The sequence below is a fragment of the Seriola aureovittata genome, chromosome 24 (genome assembly GCF_021018895.1).
Source record: "Seriola aureovittata isolate HTS-2021-v1 ecotype China chromosome 24, ASM2101889v1, whole genome shotgun sequence".
Lineage (NCBI taxonomy): Eukaryota > Metazoa > Chordata > Actinopteri > Carangiformes > Carangidae > Seriola > Seriola aureovittata.
Genome location: NC_079387.1, coordinates 6,958,703 through 6,986,394, shown reverse-complemented (window position 1 = coordinate 6,986,394; position 27,692 = coordinate 6,958,703). Strand labels below are relative to the sequence as shown.

Sequence of the window (27,692 nt, the reverse complement as noted above, 5' to 3'; positions counted from 1 at the left end):
GAAATGATGAGTAAGTATATCATTGTATAACTAGAGCATTCATCAGGGACCAGGTGAAAATAAGTGACAGAAACACTGTCATGTGCAATCTACCTGTGAGAAATAGGAATTTGATCAGACCTTTTGGTCAGATGGAATGACTGTAAAACAATTGTTATCATGGTTTTGTGTAATTTCAAAATAAAATTGTTGTGAACCAACTAATTAGCATTGAAAACTAAATACAGCTGAGGTTCATATGAATGTCATTGGTTTTGCAGGTATTTGGTTATAAACCAAAGTATTGGACAAGTTGAAAGTTATATGGTGCTGAAAGGTCGGGATCACTTAAGTCATTAGGTTACATCACCTGGCAACCGAGTGTCTGTATGAAACATATAGTCAGTTCATCTAGTAAATACAAGGCTAATTTTGACATGTTGGTCCAAGATGAAAGGTCAAGGGATCACCAAAGTAATTTGTATCCGTTCTTTTGAGACCCTGAACATATGCATCAAAGTTCATGCGAATCCATCTCATAGCTGTGGAAATATTTTACTGAAATTAAAAAATGTCATCCTCATTCTGGTGTTCGAAGAACAATAAGTCCTAGATATTTTCCTAAATACTTTCTCGACTTGAGTGTCTTTGATAACGCAACACACGGCTCCTGTGCTGAAATGCATGTATGGTTGTGTGTATTAGATTAAATTTAATCAAGGTGAGTGAACAAGCCTTCCCTAATCGTGCAGTCAGTTTTAAATATGCCACCTTGGTTCTGACCTGTAATCATGATAGCCCATTCATCATTACTGTGTCATGTATTACACTAATGCTTCAGACTGCAATGTAATATGAGTCCTTTGATACAAACACAAGGTCTGATCAGTATGTTTTCAGTCTGCAAATATCAATATGTGGTTCTACATGACTCATGAGCTAGTGATGGCGTTCCATTGGCATTTTGATAAATCCATCTGATCATTTGAGCCATCAAATGAAAAGTTTTGTCGCTGAAAGCAGGGATTGTTCTTTCCCCTTCTGGTTGAGAATTTAGCAGCAAGAAAAATACCACTAACCTCTTAGAAAGGGTGGGAAAGAAGGGGATAAAAGATCTCTACCAGTAGCACATGAAAGCAAGAGCACTCACTGAGACTTTGCTTTCAGCCCACAGTGGCGATGATTATCGGTATCATCTGGTTTTAATCATGAGCGTTTCTGTAATGGGAGTCTGATTCCCAATAGTAGGACTGTGAGAATGGATAAAGCAAACCCTGCATGAGTATAGAGAGAGAGAGACTATAAATCACCTCCCCTCATTGAATTCTTCAGAGATTCTCAGGCAAGCAGGAAAACCAAGGGTGTTGTTCGTAAATCCTTACTTTTTTCTTTTCGTATTTCTTTCTTTCTTTCCTCTCTCCATCACTCCACCATGCCCTGATATATATAATTACCCTTCCACAGGCAGACAAAGTCTGAACACACTGACTGGCAGACACTCTCACCATGTCTTTAAATGACCCCTAATTCCCTGTGGAGTGTTTCTGTAACTTTACACGAAGACTGATTAGACTTTGGCTGAGGAATATTTCAGAGCCATCTGAGGAATATAAATGCATTTTGCACCTTTTACTCTTTCTTTGTCAGTAGCTGGATTTCCATCATTGAAATGGAATGACTGAAGAGAAATAGCAAATGTCCACAAGACTTTCAGGTGTGTGAATACAAACTAAGAATGTACATCATTTTGGCAAAAATAACATTTTGCAGTGTGTTGTTGTTCTTGGGCATAAGGCATACAGGCAAGGCAAATATCCATAATGTATAAAATATATACAGGTTATTTTTTGGGTGTTATTTTGTAACAGACATTTTTCATTGGGTGATTGTTCTGATTTCGCTAAAATTTCTACCTTAAAGGTTCAACCATTTAGCAAATGCAGTCATCTTTTATTTATTTTTTTGTGTAGAGAGTTAGATGAGTAGAATTATATTACTCTCATGTCCATATGCAAAATATGAAGCTTGAGCCAACACATAATTTAAGCTTAGCATTAAGAGGAAAACCGACAGCCTGGCTTTGTCCAAGGTCAAAATATGTACCCTCTTACACCTCTATAACCCACTAATTAACATGTTATGTCTTGTTTGTTAAATCAGTACACAAACAGACATGTAAAAACATCAGTTTTTAGTTTTAAAAGTCATGTGTCAAGACAATTTTTTGGCTACCAACAGCCAAGTGCAGCAGCTTCCTGGAGTGTTGTTGTCACCAAAGTATATTATGTTACTAATGTAACATTATAATGTAGCCATGAAGCAATTCAAAAGCATTTTTTCACTTTGGAGCAAGCCATGCTAGCCGTTTCCCCCTGCTTCCAGCCTTTACGCTAAGCTAAACACCTCCCGGTGAGAGCGGTACAGACTTGCTCTCTTCTTTGCGAGACAGAGAAAAAGTGTGTTTATCAAACTATTACTTTAAGAAAACCTATTTATTCACATTGAACCAGTTGATGATAACACAGCAAATTCATATTTTAGTTTTTTGTGAAATTTCAAATAAGTAAATGTCATGTAGTGGCTTCCTCCTCCTCCTCATCCTGATCTCTTTGTCTAACTTTCCCTCTGTGCAGTCGTTTCTCCTTGTGCTGATTTCTGTCTCAATAATGTGCAAGGAAACAGTTAATGTTCTTGTGCTGTATTTAAAGTCTAAAAAGGTTACAGCGGTCAGTGCGCTTAAACCCTATTGGCTAGTGCACTTAGGGAAGCTTAGTGATGATTGGACCATCTGGAAGAAGATAGGATCCCTCATGTGAGAAAAAAAATTATATATATATAATTACTATTTCTGAACATAAATGACTGTTTCTGTCACTTAAATTTGTTTAGCCATTGCTGGATAGAATTTTTCTGAAGAAAACTGAACTAAAAATCAGATCCTCCCATGTTAAGAGAGAGTGGGAGGGAGGGTGAGAAAAAATAGGGGCAGCTTTAAGAGATCATACCACAGAGAGAGAGAGAGAGCTGCAGAGATGTAAAGAATGAAAAAAAGCAGATAAAGAGATTGAGTGATTTTCTGCTCGCTGCTGAATCACCTGACCCTATATCCACGCTTTAGGACCTTCTGCCCCATATTCCCAGCTTTCTCCAGTTTCTCTTTCTTCTCATTTTGTTTTTCTCCTCCATATTCTGGTATCACAAGAGCTTCACAACAACTAACTTTTTCTCCATCCCTCGCCCCACCCTCACTGACCCAAACATGAAGTAATTTTGCTGCAGTTGTGGTGATTGTTTTTGTGAAGCCTGCCCCCTTGCCGGTGGTAGCCTGAGGATTAGGATACAGTCAGAGAGGCAGAGAGACGTAGCAGGATGGCAAACTGAGTCATGAGGTAAGATAAGATATAGTATTTACATCTCATCCTCCATGTCCATATGATGTAGTGATGAGCTTTGTTGATTGCAGTGACAGTAGTTATCTATGCGAGTGTGGAGAAGGTGCATGTTGTCTTTATGTCTGTGGGGTGGAGTGAATATATTCAGCTTTACTTGTGTCTGAGGTTTTATTTTTTGTCTGTAGTCATTTTTTTTCTATTTCTTTCCAATTGATTTATTCAGATGCCGGTTTTTTAATTCATTCATTTATTTTTTATTTTTTTTACTAAATTACTTTACAATTTCCTGCTCAAAATTCTGTAGCATCTACATTTTTACCTAATCATGGCATTTATAGCACAGATAATCACAGTATGTGTCCACATTCCACTGCACGTATAATGCCTGATTTCATCTGTGCAGAACCTGTAAATAGGTCTTCTGGAGAATTTTGGTGAAAGTTGTTTCTATCTCTCCAGGCAAGCAGCACAGTGTGTGGCAGACAGACATTTTCACAGTCTGGTGGAGGCACTCTGATCGGAGTCCTCCCACTTATCTTACTGTAGTAACAGCATTTTCTACTTCTTTCAAGCTCTGTGGTTCTGACATAAAATTTGACAGGATTTAGAATCAGGCTTGGCTGTCAGGCTATGAACTGCAGTCTGCTGTATAAACTCGCATATATACACTACTGTTTCCCAGCCTACATTGATAGAAATAAACAAAATAAACTCTTGTCACTCACTATGTTTAATTCTAGGACGTTGGCCATTTACCCAGTACAGAAGTTGATTCATAATATTTTGTTCTTGAATTATTGTCTATCCTCATAGTGCTAGTAATTTCATTTGCTGTTCCATATCAGGCATGATAACCTATGCGTATTGATAACCAAACTTACATAACATAAAGCTGCGCTTACCTATATTTTTATGTTGGCAGTGGTTAATTCACTATGTTCAATGTGAAAGATGCGCTCGTAATTACAAACCCATACAGAATTATCACTAACTCTGCTGTCCCCCTCAGCTCTGCAGAGTGTTTTAGCACTTTTCAGCTGATTCTTTTTGTTTTAACACCTGGAAATTTACTGTTTGGTTCAGTCTTACGACTCTCGTCAATCATCTTGGTTCTTGCTGCAACAGGCAGCTATTGTCAGTGCACTGTATGCTACCCATGCAGCATGCAAACAGCAGGCGGTGGTGGTCCAAATGAATATTGCTCCATGTCTGCTTGTGTGCTTGGGCAACTGTTTGCTAACAAATTCACAAAAACAACAACGACAACAACAACGATGTGAGGTGATAATATTTCTGTTTGTCTGTCTGCTGCACAGCTTGTTGTGCCATTTCCAAGTGGACAAAAAATTAATATAAATGCAGGTTTGAATGTACTTTTTTAACATTATATCCAAAATATACAATATATGCCTTGTCAAAGCTGTTGTAACTTGTTTGTACATTGAATTGGGTATAAAGTATGTTTTATAGTGCTTTTATGTGCTCATGTGTCACATACTGTACGGGAACCAATAGTCAGTTGCAAATTGAGATAATATTACCAATGAACCACAGCAGGAACAGTATCAGTAATGGGGAGACAGCATGAGAAGTGATGTCAAAGAGGGATTGAGGTTGAGCCTTTAAAAACATTTATTACCTGATTAGTGTTATGCAGTGGTCCTTTGGGACAGTTGGCTCCTTTTTGAATGAGTACAGTTACACCATTATGATGCTTGAACTGTAACGTGGTTACGCAATGATAACACAATGTGGTCCCACTAGATTATCATATTATATCATTATGTGGCAGGTCTTGATGCATTAAAGTCACATTTTGTTCATGTTGGATGTTGAAAACCAGATAAGGAACTGGTCAGACTGGATGCAGCACAGCTATAGTAGTTCAAAGTAACAAGAGAGAAAAAAGCATTGAACATTAGAGCACAGTCCCTATATTTCTACATCTCATCTATCTCATCTCATGTGATCTACATGGATCACATTTGACTTTAAAATTCTGACCTTTGGTTGAAGTGCCCTCTTTGCACCACGAGTTGAATTTGTTAGCATAACTGCATGAGTGTGGAATACAAACTCATGAATTAGAGCCTCTCAAGCTGACACATTTTGACATTTAATTACCGTACTTGTTTTCATTGGGACAACACATGCAGGATTAATCAGAAACTACAGCAGTGGTATCTGAGATAATATGTTTTGTCTGTAAAAGTTTGACCTTTAAGCAATAATTACATGTGGGGAAAAGTTGTGGAGCTCACAGACAATTGAGCAACTACTGGTGCAACAATATGGAAAAATAAATCTCAGGAGGCAGAAGCAACAGATTTTCTGTACTGATCAGCTGGTAGCTAGGTCACTTAAGTCATGGTGTATTATAAATGATAGGAGGGGGTGTAATTAAACAGAGGAGGAATCTCTTTTCTCTTTTTAATGAAACAGTAAAGACCTTTGGCCCTCTGAATCAAGCCGGCTGTTCAATCAAATTCTCCATCATCTCTTTCAGCTGTGGATCAGATGAGAATGATGCAGATTATGAAAATTGATCACAGGTTATTGCTTTTGTTCTGAATTAGGCTGACAATATTGTATTTAGCCAATTAACAGTCTGTTCACTTTGAAGTGATATCGGTCATCTTGTATTTTGCAGGATGACTCATTGCTAAGATTCTCCTCCTTTCCTTAATTTCTCCATTCCTTTGTTCCTTCCTTCTTCTCCTGATTTTGCCTTCCATTTTTCTCTCCTACATTCCTTGTGTTCTCCGTTTCATCCCTTCATCTGTCTGACCATCTTATCTTTCCACCATCCCTTGCTTTCCCATGACAATCCACATAATTGCCTCCGTTAAGGAGGTTACGTTTTCACCCGTTTCTGTTTGTTTGTTTGTCAGCGGGATTACGCAAAAATTCTTGAACTGATTTGCACTTAACTGGGTGCAGGGATGTGGGGATGGACCAGGGAAGAACCCATTGAATTTTGGGGTTACTTTGAATTTGATTTTTTTTCTCTTAAGTATGGTGTATGTTGTTTGACATTGGCTTTAGTGGAGTTCTGCACTCTCTGAGTGCCCTTCTAGTATTACATAAAATAGAGCTCATTGTAGTAAGTGGATAAAAAAACAAATTGCCTTTACTTAGGAGACTCTTCTGTTTGCCTTTCTCAGTAAACAGACAGGGTTACATAAAGCCCACAGAGCCTCCAGATGGACACGACCGAGGTCCAGTCATTTGGCCAAGAGTCATTTCCAGCACAACATGCACACAAAACGCACACACACACCTGTGTGTGTTTTTAGGGCATTTAGGGAGTTAGTCTCATTCCTTAATCCCATATTCATTCCCTACATGTCCACCTTTGCCTGGCATTAACTGTCATAGTTACTGAGTCATTATCTGAGCAATTGTGCTTCTTAATGTAGAGTTATTTGTAAAAATCATGACAAAATAAGTGAGTTGAATTAGTCCAGAAATTGTATTTTTTTGCATTTTTTCTGACTGCTCTATGTAGCGATGGTTGAGGAGGAGCCTGTCAGGCTGATGTCTAATATTTCATATTGGTACAATATACTTTATCAGCAGATGATTTAGTCTTACTTTTTTTTTTTAACATGCTGTATGTAAAATTAGACACAGCTGGGTCACAGGCATGAACAAATCAGTAGTCATGTTCCTGTAGACATGGCTATAGATAGTCTTGGCTAAGAGTCAGTACCAGGTGGCATCACAGGGGTAGCAAATGAAGCTGGCCTCGACTGAACTGAAATATGCAGGACTAGCACATATATCTGCCAATAGACCAAAAAAACTTGACTATATGGAATTTTCCAAACTGCTTTATTTTCTTGTGATTGTCATTTGTCATTGAGAAATATCCATTTGCATGTTGTAATACAAAGAAGACTGATGTTATACCATACAGAAACCAAATTCAGCTGTCAAAAGAATGATGTATTTACCCACAAAGGACGACTGTAGAGGACATCAGACTTTGAAGTGATAAATCTGCTGGAATATCAGACAGGCAGCACTTCTCACCAGCACTTGGCTCACCTAAGTAGCACTTGCTATCACAGATGTTTTATGGAATTAGGCAAACAATACCTCTAGCACGCTCGACTGTGATTTCTGGCATCTGTGAACCTTCCATTTTAAGGGAAAATACAGCTAAAGTCACCTCCACTGCTCCACTTTTATTCACAAACATCACTCAAAAATTTCTGAACCCACTGTAAGCCCACTGCAAACAAATACTGTTTTTCAGCAGTTATGCTACAGGCAAACTGTAAAAATTAATGATAAAAATGTAATGGGTTCTTATGTCACATTACTCCTCTTCCTCAGCTGGCTGAAGTCTTCACACCTTTTTTCACACCAGTACAGTGCACTGCTGCAGCCTGAAGAAGAGATCTCACATATTTTACTACTTCTTGGATTTCCTTCCAGGATATTGTATTAATGCTGAGCGGCTTCCTTGGCCTGTTTTCCCTGCCATTTTCTCTGCCACAATACCTGCAATTGGGCAATTTGAGCCATTCACATATGGGTTGTGATCAGTTTTGTGATCTGATTTTGATTACATTTGGTCGCTCCAGTGTTGTGCCAGTGCAAAGTAATTCTGCTGATTACAGAGAGAGGGTCGTACAATCCCCATTGTCTGTGTGCTGCACTATGCCTTCCACACCCAGACCTGACCAACCGTTATCCTTGCAAAGTGTCTCCAGTTTACTTCGATGTATTTCTCATTTGATCTCTTGTTCGTGATTCCTTGTTGGTGGACCTCTTTTTGTTCTCTTTGTTCAGCTTTACTGTCAGGGCTGTAGCTGCCATAGTGGACGCATGTATTTGTCTGAGAATTTGTAGGTTTAAGCAACCTGAGGGAAGTTTACTTAGTTTGAGTTCACAGAGAGACACAGAGAGAAAGGGGTGCAAAAGTACTTTAAATGATGCTGTGTGGATACATTTTCTTTCTCACTCAATGGCAACAGCAGTCTGATTTTATTGTCACAAGTCTTTGTTGATCTCCTCTGTTCAGTCAACAAGGACGACTGCACTTAAGTTTTGTGCTCGTCTTATTGTATATACATTGTTGTTGTGTTAATCTCTCGCCACCTGCTTTATGCCTTTAGGCAAAGTTGACCTCTGTCTGCTCTGACCGGAGAGAATCGCTCCTCGATCCACACACACACACACACACACACACACACACACACACACACACACACACACACTTACATGAGATGTCTAATATATGTAACACACGCATCATTGTCCTGTGGCATCAGGGTTTAAAAGTGGCATCAGACATCTTTGTGTCTGAGATACACACACACATGCACACTGTAAGTACAGCTGTTGATGTCTGCGCTTAGTGGCAGCTCTAAAGTTGGCACACATCTGTTCATGAATTGATCCACCCGCTGCGTGTGCAAGCTGTGTGCGCGCGCGCGTGTGTGTGTGTGTGTGCTGGACATACTGTATATCACACATCTTGTCATCTCTCTGATGATGCTGTGTGGGGGAGGTTTTCCCAACAATGTCCCCCACAATCTCACACTGCATGACACTGTGCATGCGTGTGTCTGCTGGTGTCCATGCACTTATGCGTGTGTTTGTGTGTGTGTGAATGGAGTTTATCCCCGCTGGCCCAGATGCCCCGGCTAAATCCATCACCAGTGGTGCTGCACAGCGGTGCTAAGCTGGAACATTTGGCACCAAGCTAGGAATGAAAAAAAAAAAGCAGGAACACACTCAGACATACACATATGCACACACACACACACACACACACACACAAAATTGAGTTTGGGGATTTTTTTTTAAAGAGATTCAGAGGAAGTGGATTTTTTAGTGGAAGAGTTGGACTCAGGGAGCGGGACAGGAGCTCTTTCTCCGACGCTCTGAGCCTTTTGGTGGTGAGTGGGGCCGGGGCGTCCATCCCACTGTCTCCACCCGTTCATTCCTTCATCTGTCCGGCTGACAGGATGGAGCCGTGTGACGATGATGACGAACTGGGGATGTTAACCGCTTTCCAGTAAGTTCTGGTGTCCCTTGATGCTTCTTGTTGTGTACTTGCTCTGGTCATTGCTTTGAATGAACATGTTGCCATGTTGGATTTCTTTGGAAAGTACAATTTCTTTGATTTTAAGATACATTTTCAGCCACTGCTGCCTCTCTCTGCCCTTACTAATCAGTGTTAAAGCTCTTTACAGAGGGCTTTGTTAATGACTCTCCTTGGGAGGTTTACACAGAGGTTGCTGCTGGTTGTGAGAACCTGTTACGGGCCTCTGGTCAGATTCTTTGTGAGTGATGTTTTGGAGCCTACAGTGCCTTCTCTTATTGCTGTTTTGGTTTTCATCCAAATCATGTACATGGATTAAGTGTATTGTGGATAAAGTTTAATTAAATTTCTGTTCTGAAAATGTCCGTTCTGTATTGTGTCTAATGATGGCACTTTATGTGTTATTCAGGGCTAAAGTTTGACTTGTAACATAATGTAATTAAATGTTTTGGAAAAGTTGAAACATGTGACCAAGCAATGATCAGAATCTAGTTAAAATCACTGATGGATGAAGTATTCAAAAAATTTACTCAAGTAAAAAACACCAAAAACACTCAATCATAAGGAAAAGTCCTACATTCAAAATGTATTTTAGTAAAAAATATTGAAGTATTAGCAACAAAACATACTCAGTGTATCAAAAGTAAAAGGATTAAAAAGAAAAGAAAGTACATACGGAGAATGGCCCCTGTCAGTGTTATAATATCATATTGTTGGATCATTATTATTGATGTAGCCTATTATATGTAAGTGGTACTTCGATGATGTAGTTGGTCAATGTGGAGCTAATTTAAGTATATAAGTGGCATTAAATGGAAATTCTTAAGTCAACTACAAGTAATTGTATTTAAGTTCACTACCTGAGTTGTACTTACTTTATTTCCACCACTGGTTATGATGCACAAAGATAATATATCAGTTTGCTGTAGAAAACTGCTCTCACACAGGTCATTTACATTGCAGAAACATTTTTTTTTCTGTCTCTCTAGCTGGTGTCTTGTTGTTTTTTTAGATAGAAAGGAAAAAATCGGGGGGGGGGGGGGGGGGGGGGTGCAGCAAAGGGGCGTGGGTTGGACTGGAACCCATGGCCGCTGCAATTAGGACTAAGCCTTAATGGTACTCGACCAGGTGAGCCACCGAGGCGCCCCCAGCTGCTGTGTTTTTTGAAACCATTTTTAGAGACACATATTAGAATGTTCAACTGTGGCATTTTGCAAATTGAACTGAAAAGTGTCTCTGTAATGACCTTTAATATAAATACGGTAATTGTCTAGTGATGTCTTAATTACTACAAATTCTACCTGACTGACCAGCTGACTAGCATTATTGCTAGTTATCCTTAAGGTCTCATCATCTCTTTATTTCATCATGTCTTGGCTACCACCCTAGCTGGTCTAATCAAGCTGATGGATGCTGTACCCATCCTTCTTGCTGCAGGCTTTATGGGAGCCATATTGTAATCTTGCTCACTGAATTGACGGCACATGAGTCGTCCGTTACATAAGGCTGAGGTGGCTCCAAGCAGTGGAGGAACCCAGGACCTTGTAATTACTGAACACACTTAGAGATTACATCATGGATTGAAGGGGTTTAGCTAGCTGGCTGCTGGGAAGTGCGGGTATATGTGTGTGGGCGCGCGTGTGTGTGTGGCCTCATAAATTGTTATTATGTTGCGCGTATATTTGTATGCATGTTGCATCCTGCACTGTGCATATAAAAGATACAGGCTGTGTGTGTGTGTATGTGTATACTGCACTGTATGTTTAGCCTCTGTGTGTGTGTGTGTGTGTGTGTGTGTGTTGCAGGCTCTATAAGGTTCAGGAGTTAGCTTCACTTACCACACTCAGTAGCTGAGGCTCTGGACGGGATTTAATTGCTTTAATATCATCCCTTCAACAGCCGGATGGTTTGTTTACTCTAATTGATCCACGTATAAACACACACACACATTTTTATCATGTGATTGATGGACTCAGGTAAACTACTTTATTTCCAACACACCGTTGGATTTGTGATAAGACATCACATGTAGCACTCATTCCCACCATGGGCAGGTGTATCTCAAAAGTAACTTCTGCAATAATCAGGGGGTAACTAAAGACTGGAAAGATTGTGGTGTAGCTGAGCAGATATGAAAAAATAGAAGTTATGATCTTATTTTAAATCATATATTAATATCAATATATTGTGTCAGTTGTCCTTTTCTGAACACCATGTGTTGAGAGTGACCGTGTGTGAAAACGGTTGAAATGGATAAAAGCTGAATAAAAACAGTTCAGGTAGTAAAATAGCAAAAGTAAGTGATAAATGGTTAAAATAGCTAAACGTAATGGTTAAATGGTTGGAATAGTTAAGAGCCAAGAGTAATGGATACAAGATTAATAGTATGAATGTAAACTTGACCAAACCAAAACATTAACTGCTCAATTCTATGAAAAAAAGTATTGCAACAGTAATATAGTTAATATCTGTTAAATAACATCCAGGCTAATTCAAATGAGCTCATTTGGAACATGATGGGTGGTGTTGACTTGAGTTCATCTGACAGGACGCCCAGTGCTCAGCCAAGTGCTGCTTTAGTATGACAACTCATTTAGAGTTGTCATACTAAGACATGTATCTCAGTTGAAAAGACTTTCTTCGGTCAATTTAACTTACAAAAAGTACGATTCAACTGATAACACATCGCAAATTTAGCCAGTTGTAGTTGGTGCTTTCATTCTGAAATTCAGCTGTTTTTTGAAGTATCCTGACCAGTTAACAACAGAACCCTTGTTTCCAGGTCAAGTGTAGAGAGTTATAGAATAAATTATGAATACTCAGCAAAAAATGTATAACTTCATGGGTTTTTTGGTCACAACAACAGGTGGGAGTAAAAAGTAAAAAAGACCAAGTGATCTTGTCGCTCTATCTCCTTTTTTTCTTTCTACCTAAACATAAACCCCCTGCAGTCAGCAGTAGACTGTGGGATTGAGGAAGCGCCAGATCGCAGCATCATTGTCGAAGGATTACAGCAACGAGGTGATAGGTCATTGGCCAGGAAACATGTGGCCCAGAAAGCAGACAAATGAAATTTGTTTCAGATTCAGACTCAGCTCTGCTGTGTCAGTCAGACAGACAGACAGGCATGCAGGCAGGCATGGACTGATTTTCTTTCAATCTTTCCACCTGCTGTTCTTGGTTTTTAAAACCACCGATATTCCAAATATTTGAATGTTGAGTCAGCAGCGGCAGAAAGAGTGAGACAAGTAAAATCAAGTGAACCTGCTGTCCTTTTTTTTCATTTTTGTTGCACTGTAGAAGGCTTACCAAAAATCTGTGGCTGTGTCCCGTATTATGGAAAATAAGAAATGACAACAAGAATATGATTTTCTTTTGCTCTTGTAAATGCGGCTCTAACCTGTGAATATGTAAAGGTGTAAAGCCTGAAAATAATTAATGCAAATGAGAGGAGTTGTTCATTTCATTTTTGAAAGTGCACCTTAGGCAATCTCTTTTTTTTCCATTTTTACCCAATTTCATTCTCAGTGACATAACAGGGAAATTAGATTCTGAGGTATGGCAAACTATTTATATTGAAATTTGAGTATGAATGGAATGTGATGACATTTGGTGGTTTTGTGTAGACACTGTAGATTTTTTATATGAAGGGAATAAGACACATTGGTTACTTTGTTAAAGGCCAAAACAAAAAAAAATACAGAAAGGTTGCATCTCTACTGAAAGTGCTCTTCCTTATAATCTGCAGCTGCTCCACCTCTGTGCCCTGCTGCACTGCAGGATGTTATTTGGACTGGTCAGGTCAGGCTGGACGGGCCTTGAGGCCAATTCGGTCATAGGCCGATTAGTGTGTTGGCAGGTGCTCAAAGTCTAGTCCTCCTCCTCCTCCTCCTCCTCCTGTTCTTCTTCTTCTTCTGCCCGTCAGATGGAAATTCATGTAAATTGCTGTTGGCTGTAGAAAGCTAGCAGAAATGATTTGGGATGCGTCACGAAAAACACCACAGGATCACCCACTCTGCTCTTCCAATTCAGAGCCAACGTCTTTAGAAGGAAATGTAGAAAACACACACAAGTCTTAAATATTCCAAATACATTTTGAGTTTTATTTTATCAGTCCCCTAAAAAGTACACTACAGGGTGGCAAATCAGTCTGCAATCAGAAATGGGATGTCACCTGCTACTTTTGATCTGATAGCAAATGTCTGAAAAACTACCTGCTGCTGTTTGCATCCGCATGTAGCTGACACTATGACTGGTTAACTGTATGCATTGGAAACATTTAGCAAACTGCTGACCTACCAAAGTCATGCTGTATATGTTGGTGTGTGTTGTCAAGGTGGATGTGTATGTCACTGCTCATAATGATAAAAAAATTGTCAAAAGGGTGATGAAATTTGTAAAATTTCCTGGAATTAGTAAACTACATTGTCACTGATGTCACATTAATTTTCCTTAATAGTCTAAATAATGTTCTAACAGGGGTGAAAGCAATAAAATATAGTTCATATTAGGGTTTGGTGTTAATTAGGGTGTAATACAATATTAGAGTTAAAGCAAAAGTCTGCCATGCACCAAAGTCTATTTAATGTACTGTATAGACTGCTGTAATTGTGCTGATATGTGTATATGTCTGCTGGACTTCTAATAAGACAGAAAAAAAGCTGAACATTGCAATAACCAGCTAGGTAGAGCCATCAATAACTGAAAAATCCTGCATATGTGTGTTTTTGTCTGGCAGGTATTGACAACACATCAGCAGGATGTTTGCGTGTTGTTCTCGGATGGTTATTTTCACTGGAGTTGCAGAATCTCATTATTACCTAATGGAAGCAGCGGATGATAATCTCACTGGGAATACCATTTATCACTCATGACAACATGATATCCATAGTTTGATTTAGTGTGTGTGTGTGTGTGTGTGTGTGTGTGTGTGTGTGTGTGTGTGTATGTGTGTGTCTGTGTGTATCTGGACGTGTGGCTCAGATGTGTAACCGCATGTTGCATGGAGTAGGGATTTGCAGTGCAAATCTGTTGTCTGTTTCCAAACAGTCAGAGATCTTTCATAAATGTCAGATGAGCTAATGTGTAAATCCACAATCCTTTAATGACTAAATGCAGATGTAGCAGCGACCCCGCCAGTTAAAGAACGTCAGCAGGGTTATCACATGATGTTTATCTCTACATGTGTACCGTAGGAAGTGTGAGATTTAAAACCCATATGCCACTTAGTTGCATATGTTGTAGGTTGCGTTGCCTTGCATGTTAAATGACTATAACAGATGGATGAGATCTGGATTAACAAGTTATTTGTCACATAGTACTTGTTTGTTACATTATTTTGTTTGATGCTCAACTGAGTGAATTTTTTTTTTTTGCTCTGAAATTTGATCAGAAGCTTCAGCTTTATTTCAGGAATATGATGAAAAATTATATTTTCACTTGATTTTTCATTGCAATTAGCATTCACACCACCACACAAATTCAGCATCAGCATGCCAGCAGTAATCATGTTCATTATTTAAGGCCTTTTACACCCAGTTCTCAAAATTAGTATTTATGAACAGGCAATATGATTTACTGAAAACTTCACAGCAAAATGAAATGTTACTACCACTTTTCCATTTCACTGTGCTTGTACTGTGTGTGAAATATGCCGTACTTAAGCCAAAATTGAGGTTGTCAAAACCATTAATTCAGAACAAAAGCTTAATTTCTTACTATAAACTCAGCTAGATGAATCCTTTTACTCTGTACAGTAGATGTAATGGATCTAAAGAGTACGCATAAGTATATGTATATCATGGCCCCTCATTGAGTCCAGATGCTAAGGGCTAAATGGTGAGAGGAGTCACCTCTCAGTAAAAAGAAAACACACAAGCCAGGAGCCACAACCAGTCATGTCCTCTGTTAAATCACAGATTTATACTCCTGAACCGGGCGTCTTCACATATCATGTTTTTTTGTTCAGCTGCTCATCATAAACAGCTTAGTAAAGTTTTATTTCCTCTCACTTATATCCGCTTCTTTGACCTGTGGCTGTAACATGCCCCACTTTACAGGTAGAATTTAACTTTAACTTCAAAAGAAAAAGTCTATGTAGTTCTTTCTGTTTGTCAGTGACCTTAACCTTTCATATTGCAGTTCATTGGACTAATGACATGAGTGAATGGTTTGGGTCCCTGTACACTGGAGCCTGAGAATAGTGCCGCCTTTTCTGTTTATTTGATTTAGAAATTGATTTTGAATCAGGAATCAAAATGAATTTGTGAGATTTCCACAGATTCCTCTCCTCAAGTTTGCACAAAATTTGTTTCTTGTCTTCTTACATAAATGTCCCCACTCTTCATCTTATTTATAGATGCTTCACTATTTTCTGATCCACTCCCATTTCTCTCAGCAATTCCTGCTGCTGATTCACTTTGTAACTACTCAGAGGCGTCAGTTCCCTGTCTAAACACATTTACAGGTGCTTCATAAAACTCACTTATATGATATACACCAAAATACAGTGAAAATCTAACCATAGGGCATTAAGCATGGAGAGCCATGGGACAGATTTTACTGTTAATCAGCTGCAGGATATGTTGAATTTAGCCACAGAGATTTGACATTGAGAGCGACCTCTCTGCTTGGCAGAGGTTATGAGCCAAAAATAGCAGAAGAATGGCTCTTTACTGGTGAGCATTAGTGGTGTGAAACAGTATAAGCTACATGCTATCAGAATCTATCCATTGGCAAATCAAAACCATGCTTTCAACAAATATTTACATTTGTTATCACCACCTCCACATGCCCGTACATGTCTGATGCATTTTAGAATTTGCCAGTTTCAGATATAATCCCTGTGGAAAGTTCCCATCATTTGACTGTCACAATGTAACAGCCCAGCCCAAACACACTTCAGCAAGTAAAATAGCTTTAAAAGTGCAACACAAACAATACCACAATGCAGCCTCTCAGCTTCTGTTCCAGGAAAAACTGTTATTTATTACTTCCACTCTTGCCCAAAACGCTTCCACCATTACTCTGACTCTCACTTTTTTTCTCTCATCACTGGGAGCACTGCCAATTTATGTTCAGCAACGCTAGGAATGTTGCCCAAACAAGAGCCCCTCCCTTGGGCCTCTTTGTCGTCACACATTATCAGTCCTTAGCCTGGCAATCACACTGCGTTCAAAGAGCAGTAGTTTTTAACAAATAAACTATTTTTACTCAGTTGAAAATTCCTGAAATATGTTACTGAAATTGTATTTTCATATTTCTTCATTTCCATTTGATAAATCTTTTGGTTGTCATGGGGTTTTATATTCTGCCACAGATATCTACTATATTATTGTGCATGCTTTTTTGTATGTGTGTTTGGGAGCGTCTGCCAAATATTGCCGGTCGCCTCAAGAGACGTGGCTCACAAAAAAACAAAAAAAAACACCTCTCTCCTCAGCATTGAAGCTTAGTGAGTGCGTGCATGTGTGTGTAATTAAATGTCACAGTGGGCTGGAAGAATAGCTAATAGCATTTGATCAATTTGGTTAGTCTACGTCTAGGTCTCCATCTTTGCATTTTGATTTGTGTGTACAGCAGGCAGGATGGGAACACGCGCATTGCATGCAACCAGCCAGTGAATTTATACTCCAGAGGAAGATGTGATTGTTTGCTTGGTAGATGCCTCTTTGTGTGTTTACTTGGGGTTGCCTGCATGAAAGCGCCCCCCTCAAAAAGCTGAAGGGTCTGGGGCAGCCAGCAGCTTGCTGCTATGCTGTGAAGTGACAAATAGCTCCCGTCGTTTCCCACTCTTCCTTATCTCCTAAGTGTCTGCGACAAGCTTGGTTATTGAGGAGGGACGTTTAGTAAGCTGACAGCGGGAAGCATGAGGAAAAGCAGGGGAAGCAGAGAGGCAGAAACAAAGCAGACCTGAGCCAAATGTATTATTTTTTTAAACCCACATGGAGCAGTCAGCAGGTTTAATGCGTCAGAAAGAGTCTCTTTGCTGCCAGGTATATCAGGTATGCCAGGTAGATAAAAACTCACCTGCTCTCGGAGAACGTTAGACAAACTTGTAATATAGAAATAGGATTCTCAGGGGCCTGTGGAAAAGTTGGAGCAAAGTATCATGAGGAAAACCAAAAAGGCCTTGGAAGCTCAGTAGGCCTTTGTATGTTTTTGAAAATACATATATAGAGAGAAAACATTAGTGTAACTATAGTACCAAAATGCATCAGCGATTGCTTCATTTTCATTAAAAACTAAATCTGAAAGTCATTGAAAGTCAAACATCAGGCTGTAATGAAAACCTCAAATATTAGCATATTATGAATATTAGCAAGATTAGCAAGATTAGTTGCTTTTCTTCTCTCTCTCTTTTTTTAATTTCTTTTCGCTCTTTTGGTTCATCTTCCTTGGGCGAACTGCAAGTTTTTGTGTTTGTCTTGAGATGTGGAGTGAGTTATCTAAATCCACTTTGCTGCCTTGACATTGTCCGTCCCTGTTGGTATTCATTGTATTATTGACATTGCGAAACAAACTGAAGGTTTTTGAAAATACTTCATCCTACTTGATCCATGTCAGGTAAAGTGGATCAGATTTTATACAGAGACAAAGAATTTAAGAATTTATTTATTTGACATTGCTGCCGTTATATATTGAACAGTTAACAGGTGACAGGAAAGAAGGGGAGATAGAATAAAATGCAACACAGGTCCATGGTTGGAAGCGAACAAGCAAAGTTGTAGTCACTCAGGTATGTGTTTGATATAGTAGATTAAACCACCGGAACCATACAAAGGAAAATGATGCTGGAGCTAATTATTTTTTATTTGTTTCTTATGTCCCTGGATTCTACACTTCTTAAACAGCACTGAACAAATATACCAATTACAGCGGGTTGTTAATCCTGATGATATTATCTTATTGCACATATATACAATCTTGGAGCAACATCAGTTTCAAAGTTTGCTAATCTGGTTTGGACCAGTAAACATGTTTATGCTAAACTTGTCGTTGCCAGCCATTTACCAAAATCGCAAAGTGAAAGCCCCACTTGATCTTGAAGAGCGTGGTGTGTGTGTGTGTGTGTGTGTGTGTGTGTGTGTGTGTGTGTGTGTGTGTGTGTGTACATATATGTATATTAAAAGCATGAGCCTTCTCACTTCTCCTCTCGTCCCCTTTTTTTCTCTCATCTCCTCCTGTTGTGATGTAATCCTTAATTCTCTGCATCTGCCCTTTTGCCCATCTCTTTCATTCATTCCATCCTTCAGTCTCCTTCTGCCCCAATCCATCATCAACTCCCACATCACACCTCCGTCTTACAACCCATCGCTTGTGAGTATCCATCTCTCCCTCCACCCATTTATCCTCCCTGACCTTTCTGTCTCCCTCCCCCCTCACACGTTCATCATCTCTCCATACATACAGCTCTCTTGTTCCCCCTTGTTGAATCAATCCGGACTAGTTCTACTCTTTCTCACACCGTCCCTACATCTATCCCCTCCCCTCCCACGCTTTAGGGTTGTCTGCCCTGTCAGATTAGGCCTCCATCATAAGGAACAGAGAGGAAGAGAGAGATTGCCAGTTGGATTAAAGGGGGTGCGGGAATGAAATTCTATGATCTCATTGTTTAGACGAGTCACATAAAGTTGGTGTATGTGTGTGTGCATGCCAAGGGTGGCGTCTGCTTTATCCCATGTAATGACATGGAGATGGCCAGGAACGCCCGGCGCTGTTGCATGCTGGGTAATAATGCTGGAAAAGTGTCTTTGCTGTGGTGACAGAGAGTTTAATGACAGACTGATTTACGCTCTTATTGTATTCATTTATCATTGTGTTGTAGCATAGACTTGACAGCATATTAAATTACTGTATGATGATGGATTGGGCTGCAGAAAGTGGATGTTATCGAACAAGCAGGTATTCACATGACCTGACAATTTATTTAACTGAAGACATCACCTGTCAAAATGTGTTTAAGTAATAACAATTACTTAAACATACAGGAGTGAGGTAAACAAACAGTTTAATATTCTAACCAAAAAGCAATTTCATATGATTAAATGCATTTCCTTCTTTATCAAACTTGGACACAGCTTTTTGTACAGTCAAAGAAGTATGAAGATCATTTAAATTTAAAAGTCCTGCATACAAGATTTTACTTAAGTAAAAGTATAAAAGCAACAAAATAAACTTTCAGTGAGTAAAAGTGAAAGTTCTCATTATGGAGAATAGCCTCTGTCAGTGTTTACATATTTAGTTCAATATTATTGACTTGCAGTTTTTTAATGTTGTAGTTAGTCGAGGTGAACTAATTTTAACTGCTACTTTTACTACTTTTGAGTAGTTTCGTCTGTAATAACACATCATATTTCATAAGGTCATCATTATCTATATCTTGCATGTAAAATATAACATGATAAGTAAATGGTAACTCTATCTCTTCAGTAAATGTAGTGGAGTAGAAGTAGCAGAAAACTGAAATACTGAAGTACAAGTACCCTCAAAATGGCACATAAGTACAGTGCTTGAGTAAATATACTTAGTTACTTTCCACCACAGTTGTCTCTGAAAAAATTCTAACACATCTAAGTTGATGGCTTAGATATGTTTTTAGAAAACATAATGCTGCAGATATCATTAAAACTGAAAAACTTGAGCATAATTAACCAAAACCCTGATCTTTCCTCAACCCTAACCGAGTGTTTTCGGTAGCTAAACCTAACCATGCAGGATGTTAGTCTCAGTCTGTGGAGTGCTGTGATTCTTACACCATCCACTCTGACCTTCTCCCTGTGACAGTATAAAGATGTCACTCTTGAATTGAAACAAAGTGTTGCCAGTGGACATGATCCAGGCAGCACTAGCATTTCCATCAAAACATAATTTACAAAGCAAATATGCGGCAGATAACCATATTTTTTAGCAGACGAGGCTGTCTCCGTGCACATTCGACAGTGGTCTGCAGAGTGCAGAACAGGCAGTGAGATGGAAGTTGCTGCTGCAAAGGTGACAGTGATTTATGTATGAACAACACCACTCAGAGATTCAAGGGAATGTCAAAGTCATCAATGTCTAAATTCTGCTGGTTGAATAAAGAAACAAAGCTTTATTATTTCATTATCTGTCATCAGCTGATCAGCCAGAATTTTTATAGTATGATTGATAAGCATCAACGCAACATTTTAACTGTGGGACTTTATTGTTCTTGAAGCAAGCCTTTGGTGAAAATCTCATTTCAGGATACTGCTATTATGATGGTTATTTTGTTGGACATGCTCCATCCTGCTCTTTTAAAGGAGACAGAAGAGATTTTTCGATACAGGCACACACACACACACACACACACACACACACACACACACACACCCACGGACACACAGGTTAATGATTAAGTCTGTGTGTGTGTGTCAAACATCATAGACCACAAGGTGAAGGGGCGCTGAATGCCAATGTGGTGTGTAATAATGCAGCACACTCGCTTTTCTTTCTCAGTTTCCTCACACACACACAGACACACACACTCACACAGTCGCGTACACTCAAATTGTGACCTTGGGCTATATTGTTATTCATTAGTGGACAGAGTCGGGCAGGCTGCCTTCTCTCCTCTTATCTCTATGGAACACAAACCAGCAGTGGGATGCCAGTGACGCTCCTATCTGTCCTCACTGTAATAAGCATCACTGTTTTAAATCAACCAAGTGTGGAGATCAGACAGCAGCCTTAAGAGATAAAAGAAAGGTCCTGCTGTCCTGTCCATCAGGTGCTTAACACTTTGTCCTATAAAGGTTATTATTTCACAGAGTAGAAAACCTTTTTGATTGTTTTTTAAATTCAGACTAACCCTAACCCTAGGAAAGTAAAGATGAAAAAAGGATTGGTCTGATGGTTGGAGAGAAATAACAACTGGCAGACTGACAAGTTGAAAACAATATTTTCTGTAACTTAAATTGATAATTGTTGAGATACGTAATGAGATTTACTCTTATGAAATTCATGGAGTGTTACTTACAAAATCTCCCCATTGTTCATAGCATCATAACAGATCATAGTTTGGAGCCTGACTGTTACAGCTGACAATCTAGTGTTGAGTGTTAAAGATCACAGGTGGGATGAAGTCATTCAGCCTCATGCAAGAACATTTTTATTCTCAGTCTGTCTTACTTTCTTCTGGGAGGTTTGCTTGTACGATCTTAACTGCTGAATTTAACTGTTGTAAACTGCTCATTTCAACTTGCTGAATGTGATGTGTTCATGGTTTGGTGAGACTCGATCATTAGCATTCTCAATACCACCTACTGCCTGTTCGCTTCTTTTGCTATTAAGTTCATTCACAAGAGTGTCTCTGAAGAGTAAAAAAAAAATAAAGTACCACTGTCAGAAATTAACAGACAAAAACATAACAAATTTAGAAGAGACTCATTAGAAAATATTAATAGTCCAGCTCTCGACAACATCAATGCCATCAGAACACTGTCATACTGTCAGAGAAAACAATGTTTGACCTGAAATTAAATACTAAAAAATATCTACTTACTGAAGCATCATGGTCCATGAATAAATGGGAGGTGATCAAGGGGACTAACCAGTCATGGAAGTGGACAAAAAAACACAATACCTGACTGTGTTAAGAGGATGCTCCCTAAATAAATCATTTGAAACCTCTCCCCAAATTTAATTCCAAATTCACATTTCAACCAACAGTTAATGTTACAGAAATCATGCATGTATTTAGAAAATTATATTTGCTGCTTTTAAATAAAGTTGACAACATTCAAAAGCAAATTAATTAGGGGTGCCTCAGTATTAATTGTACTGTGTCACAATTACAATCATTTGTAATTGCAGAGCTGAATGTTTTTTACGTAACTGTTGGTTTTTTGTTGACCACTGCAGAGTCTTTCCATGCAAACGTGACAGTCTGAGGCGTCATCTGTTGTCTGTCTGCTGGTGTGCACTGCCAAATGCACCTTACCCTTCTGGCTGTGAATGTGATCAGCTGCTATCAGATTGATTCATCCGTTGACAGGCAAAGGAAGATGATTCTCAGCACTCTGTTTTATAACATCATTTTTCATCTTTAGGCTTTGGGAGGATATTAAGTCATTTAAGTTGAATTGCAAGTCGTTTTTGACTGTTGTCAAGTCAAAAATGATCAGACTGATGACTCGGGTTTGACTCAGCTTGAGTCATTGAAGACATTAGAACCAAGAAGAAATGATTTTAAGGGCATGAATAATCAGAAGTTAGAGAAAGAAAATACTGTTTAGACGGTTCTTTTGCTTGTGTGTTTGTGGTATAAGAGTTTCATATTGAGTTTCTCAAAGTTTGCACTGTTTGAGTCCCTGTGAGATAAAAAACACTGTTCATAACAACTCTGAGCTCTAAAAGGTGAATGGGTGGGCAAGTCACTGGAGGTGGAATCAGTGAAGTGCAGAAGTAAGTTACAGGCTTAGAAGTAAAAGGTCCTGCTCGTCCTTCATACACATCCCTCTCAAAATGCTAAGAATGCAGACTTGTTTAATAAATCATCTTTTTCCCGTTTTTCCTGCATATTTATTATGCAATTCTGCATCAGAGTCTGAGTTTCACTGAACTGAATAGCTCCCTTTCTTGCTACTTGAGAGAGATGACACATAATAAAATCAGAATCAGTTTAACTGCCTCCAAAAGATCAGATTGAAGAAATAAATTGGGTTTGCCTGCAGTCTGAACTTAAAGCTGCACAGAGGAAGATATACAAGACTCACAAAAGGGTTAGTGGAAAGCATCATGGGTAATCACCACAGTCTTTGTCCTATCTTGCATCCCTTTATGGAATGAGTAATAATATTAAAATGGGAGTTTGTGGACCTTGACAAAAGTTCTCTCTCTCTCCCCCACTTCTTCATTCATTCCTCCCTCTCAGCCCTCATGCCTCTTGGCTCCACTCCATCCTCATAGAGCCCTACTTCCCTTTATTATTACGTCAATTTTAAATTAGTCAAGTTCTTCCTCACTTCACGTTATCCAATCTCTTAAGCCTAAAAGTACCACTCCTCTCTCTTACCCACACAGGAACCAATCATTTGTCACAGTTTCCTTCGCCAATCCAATCAGCTACTCCTGCAGTCTGCTGTTTCCATCAAGGCGCCAGCTAGAACAACATTTTATTAACAATACTTTGTCGTACTCAGAGGCTTTATTTTTCTAATCTGATGCTTAAGACTGAGGTACTGCATTTTGAGTTACAGTTGAACAAATACTATAGTACATGAAGTGTGGTAGCAAGACATTGTCATCTGTTTGCAGAAAGTATAGTAGGCGTTGCGCAAGATAACACAACAAACAGCTGCTGTCTGCCATGTTTTTGAAGACACATGAAGCCTTATATTTTCGCAGCACTGTTATTTTGCTGTCTCCCATCTCTGTCTGTTGTTCCGCATGTCAACTATATTGATTGAAGAAAACAACATTTGAAGTCTGGTCAGTGCAGATGAACTGACGTGCTACAGAGTTGGCACCTTTTTTCCAGCTATTTTGGTTTGTTTCTGCTCCTGCCTGGATTTAAAGACGTCTACTTATCTAAAAGCATCCAATTTGAAGATCACCAGTCGAAGAAGACACATACTTGGTTTATTCACCACAAAAGTCACATCATTTTAAAGCTGGCATGGGAATTGATTTCTGAAAACTATTATCCAAAAGCTGTCAGTGATGCACAATACTAGATATCCCAAAATAGCTTCTATCTGTAATAAATTGTGACAGGAAATTGAATCTACTAACAGATAAAAGGGCTTCATCCGTTTGTCTCCTTCTCATCCTGAGATGAGTTTTTAACCGGACCAGTATGAAATTGTGAGAGGGTAACAAGGCCTTTTATATCCTGTGACCCACAAAAGTATGTTTGATGTGTGTGGATGCATATGCGTGTGTGTGTGTGTGTGTGTGTGTGTGTGTGTGTGTGTGTGTGTGTGTGTGTGTGTGTGTGTGTGTGTGTGTGAAGCCTAGGGGAGGACGAGGGTCATCAAAGAGTCTTTGCATCAAAGCTGCAAAATTTTTTTTTTTTTTTGTTTTTGGCCATTTGTGCTTTGCACTCAGAGCAAGACAAAGATGATGAAACTAAGATGGTGAGCATGGTACAAACATAACACCTACTAAATATCAGCATGTTGGCGTAATCTGGGTGTTTGAGAACCTTTATAATTCTTTGCCTACGTGGTTGAAAGGAGACTGACTTAAAAGTTCTGCCTGTCTGATGTGTCCATGGTGAGAAAGTTATGTAATTGGCAAATCTAACCCTGTAGACACACAATAAGCAAACTGGGACACCATGACATCAAAAGATCAAGTGAGTCTTACAGCTTCTTGCATTGACTAAGATACAGAACTGGAATTAATGATAACCCAAAGCTTTTAGGAGTCAGAAATCTATGAAACTACAGCATCTTTTGGAAAATTGTTGACAGTAATGTAATGTACATGATCTGACATGTCACTGTTCAACTATTTAAGATGGCACTTTATGTTATGTTGTTGCTGTATCCTGCGACAGTCTGAGTAATATTGTTGAAAATTTTTTCACTTGAAATATGGAAAAGTCAGAGCGAAGCCTCAAACTTTTAATGTGATGAAGTAAGCGGTCTTGAGTTGTTCCCCAGAGAAATGTTCATGCTCATAAATAGTGATTAGACTGTCCTAAAACATCAGGATAATTTTTCTGAATTCTTTGATCTTGTGGCTTTCAACTTGAGGATATTTGTCTCCATTTCTCTCATTTCATGTGCCATTTGACATTATGTCTCCCCTCTGACTCACAAATTTAAGAAAATGCCAGACTCCAATCTAGCGGTTATTGTCCTTTAAGACTGTCTTTTAACATGGACATTGAGGTCAGGGATTGTGGTTATCGTGTACTGTTATAGGCCTGTAGTAACTGGTAGTACTTAGAATAATGAGAGTGAGAAAAACATACTCCTTTCATTCATAAAAGAACTGAAAAACTTCCTTTCATTACACGCCCAGTTAGGTTTAGCTGCATTGCATGGGATGCTAAACATTCTTCCCGCTGTTTTGCGTTCAATTAAAGTTTATCAACACTACTGAGGTTCATTTGTGGTTCATCCTTGGCCCCTTGTGGCACGGGGCCAGCGGGAGCACCATCTTGCTAAGGCTGAACCATCTGTGCGCGTGCACACACACAAGATGATGACAGGCTCTGAGAAGGGATGAAAGAAGAGTCCTTGAATGTTCTTTCCCCCCACAAGTCCGCAATATAATTAAAAGTTTATCTGGACTTTTGTTTCTTCCGTTCTTCCACTCACATTTTCAACCCCTAAAAAATGATGCAAAGCCAAAACAAATGTTTCCACTGGATGAGTAAAAGAAAGCCGTCGGTGGTCAAGAGGACTAATGCATGCTTGCATCATTGTGAGGCTGCTGTGACGTACAAACTCACTTAGTAAAACCAAACAAGGGGAGAAGAAAAATCGGAGAGATGGGGTCTTGCTCCCATCAGCTTCCCATTCTGCAGAGTCAGCTTTCCTCTGCCCATCACCGCTCTCTTCTCCCCCTCCTTCTCTGTCTCTCTCAGTTGCTTTCTCTTTACAACCAAAGCACTATTACTCTCCTTTTTGTCCCTCCTCCATCTTTCATCTTGATTTCCTCCTCTCGTAGCCCTCCTTGCTCTGCATCCTCCCTCAATCCTCTTCTCTGCCCTGCAAAGAGACTTGCAGCCCTGATGAACAGAGGGCAAAGCCAGAGCCAGAGAGCATCCGTCATCCATTCGCTTTGTCCCTCCCCCCACCCTCCCTCTCTATCCCATCCCTCTTCCATTCTCTCTCCCTCCCTCCTCCTCTCTTCTCCTCTGCTCACCGCGGTTAGGATCACTGCACTTCTCCATGCGCTGAGATGGAGAGCGCACACAGAGGTCTTATTGCAGCCCAGCTAAGCCAGGTGGAAAGCAGCAGAAAGGGCTGACTGGTCCCAGAGACAGCAGAAGAGGTGGGAGGTGACACTCTCTCTCTATCATCACTTAGGAACGCAACATTGTGCAAAGACAGGGAATTGGACTGTCTGCTCACTGGATGGGGCATTTAACAAGGGTGATACTTTCTGCCATTTGACTTAATTTTCTTAAACCGCGAAAGAAAAATTCTGCATTCTGTGTTCGACTGGCTTTTGTTGACTCTTGATATGGATCCGGGTTGAAACTGGATGTGTGAGTTTTCAGTGTGAAGGGATTTGGATGTGGATTAGGATGCTGATGTGGAGGACCTGAGCTTTGGGACATAGCACTCTGTAGCAGGACCACATGGACATGTTTGGTTTCTCCAAGATGCCAAAGCTGTCTGGGTGAGTGTGTGTGTTGAGTTTTACACCTTAGAGATCTTATAGATTTTTCATGGTGACATAACATCTTCAACAAGTAAATGTAGTGAATGTAAGTTACTCATGATGGTGAGCACACCTGTATATTGCTAAATGTGCATATCATGTATGTGAATATATTGACAAATTCATTGCGAACAATGTCAAGATAATCCATCCAAGATGATGCCAGGTGAATTTATTTAACCAGTATAAAACACATTGAGCAGTTTTTGCAGGGTTTAAAAGTCACCTCACTTGCTCAGTTTATAATTGGAATAGCAGTTGAATGAAACATATATTGACTTTTTGTCCACAGCTAATTGTTTCACTCAAAAAGTTTAACTTTGGTGACAAGCCTAGAAAGTGTTTCATGGAGTGAAAGGAAAAAAGGGAAGCTGCATCTGATGTGTATGACGCACAGAACAGATTTGTATCTGACCTATGGTGCCTTAATGTCAGAGGCGTTAATTGACAGCTCTGTGTTAGGGGTTGTTGCTGATGTATTGTGTCTGTGTGAGCTAGCAGAGGCCTGACTGGGTTTTTTTTGATTTGTGGTGGATGAGTAACTAAGAAAACACCACGGTGGGATATATAAGGTATATGTTGTTGGATACGGACAACAAGAGCAGAAGTTCAGGGAATGTGGGAAATGAAAGGTGGAATTGAATCAGAGAGTTCAAGGAACAACCAGATAGTGGAGCTGATTAAGAAAGAGATAAGGAGTCGAGAGGACGGACAGTGGTTACTGAAAAGGATGGAAACACAAAGTGAGAGAGCACAGAGGCAAAGGAAGAGTTGTTACAAGACTATTAAGTATTTGAAAAAACAGTTCGGTTTAAACCCTATCCAGTCCCCATAACACACAACCACACCCACTTAGTGCAGTTACACAGCAGCTCATTGACAGAAGATTCAGAGATCAC

The 27,692-nt window shown here is 39.5% G+C and overlaps 1 protein-coding gene across 4 annotated transcripts in view; it reads left to right on the top strand.

Annotated features, from left to right (window-relative positions):
* The first annotated feature begins 3,242 nt into the window (after nt 1-3,242).
* The window catches only part of LOC130165565 (FERM and PDZ domain-containing protein 4-like), a 68,312-nt gene continuing 43,862 nt past the window's right edge, over nt 3,243-27,692 (top strand). For 2 of the 4 annotated variants that reach the window (XM_056370931.1, XM_056370930.1), the window contains exon 1: nt 26,293-26,751. In XM_056370931.1, the coding sequence (XP_056226906.1) occupies nt 26,711-26,751 (41 nt within the window). In that variant the 5' untranslated portion in view covers nt 26,293-26,710. Of the gene's footprint in view, nt 3,369-26,279; nt 26,752-27,692 lie in introns of those variants that run through there. The other 2 variants (XM_056370932.1, XM_056370933.1) reach the window with 2 other exon arrangements.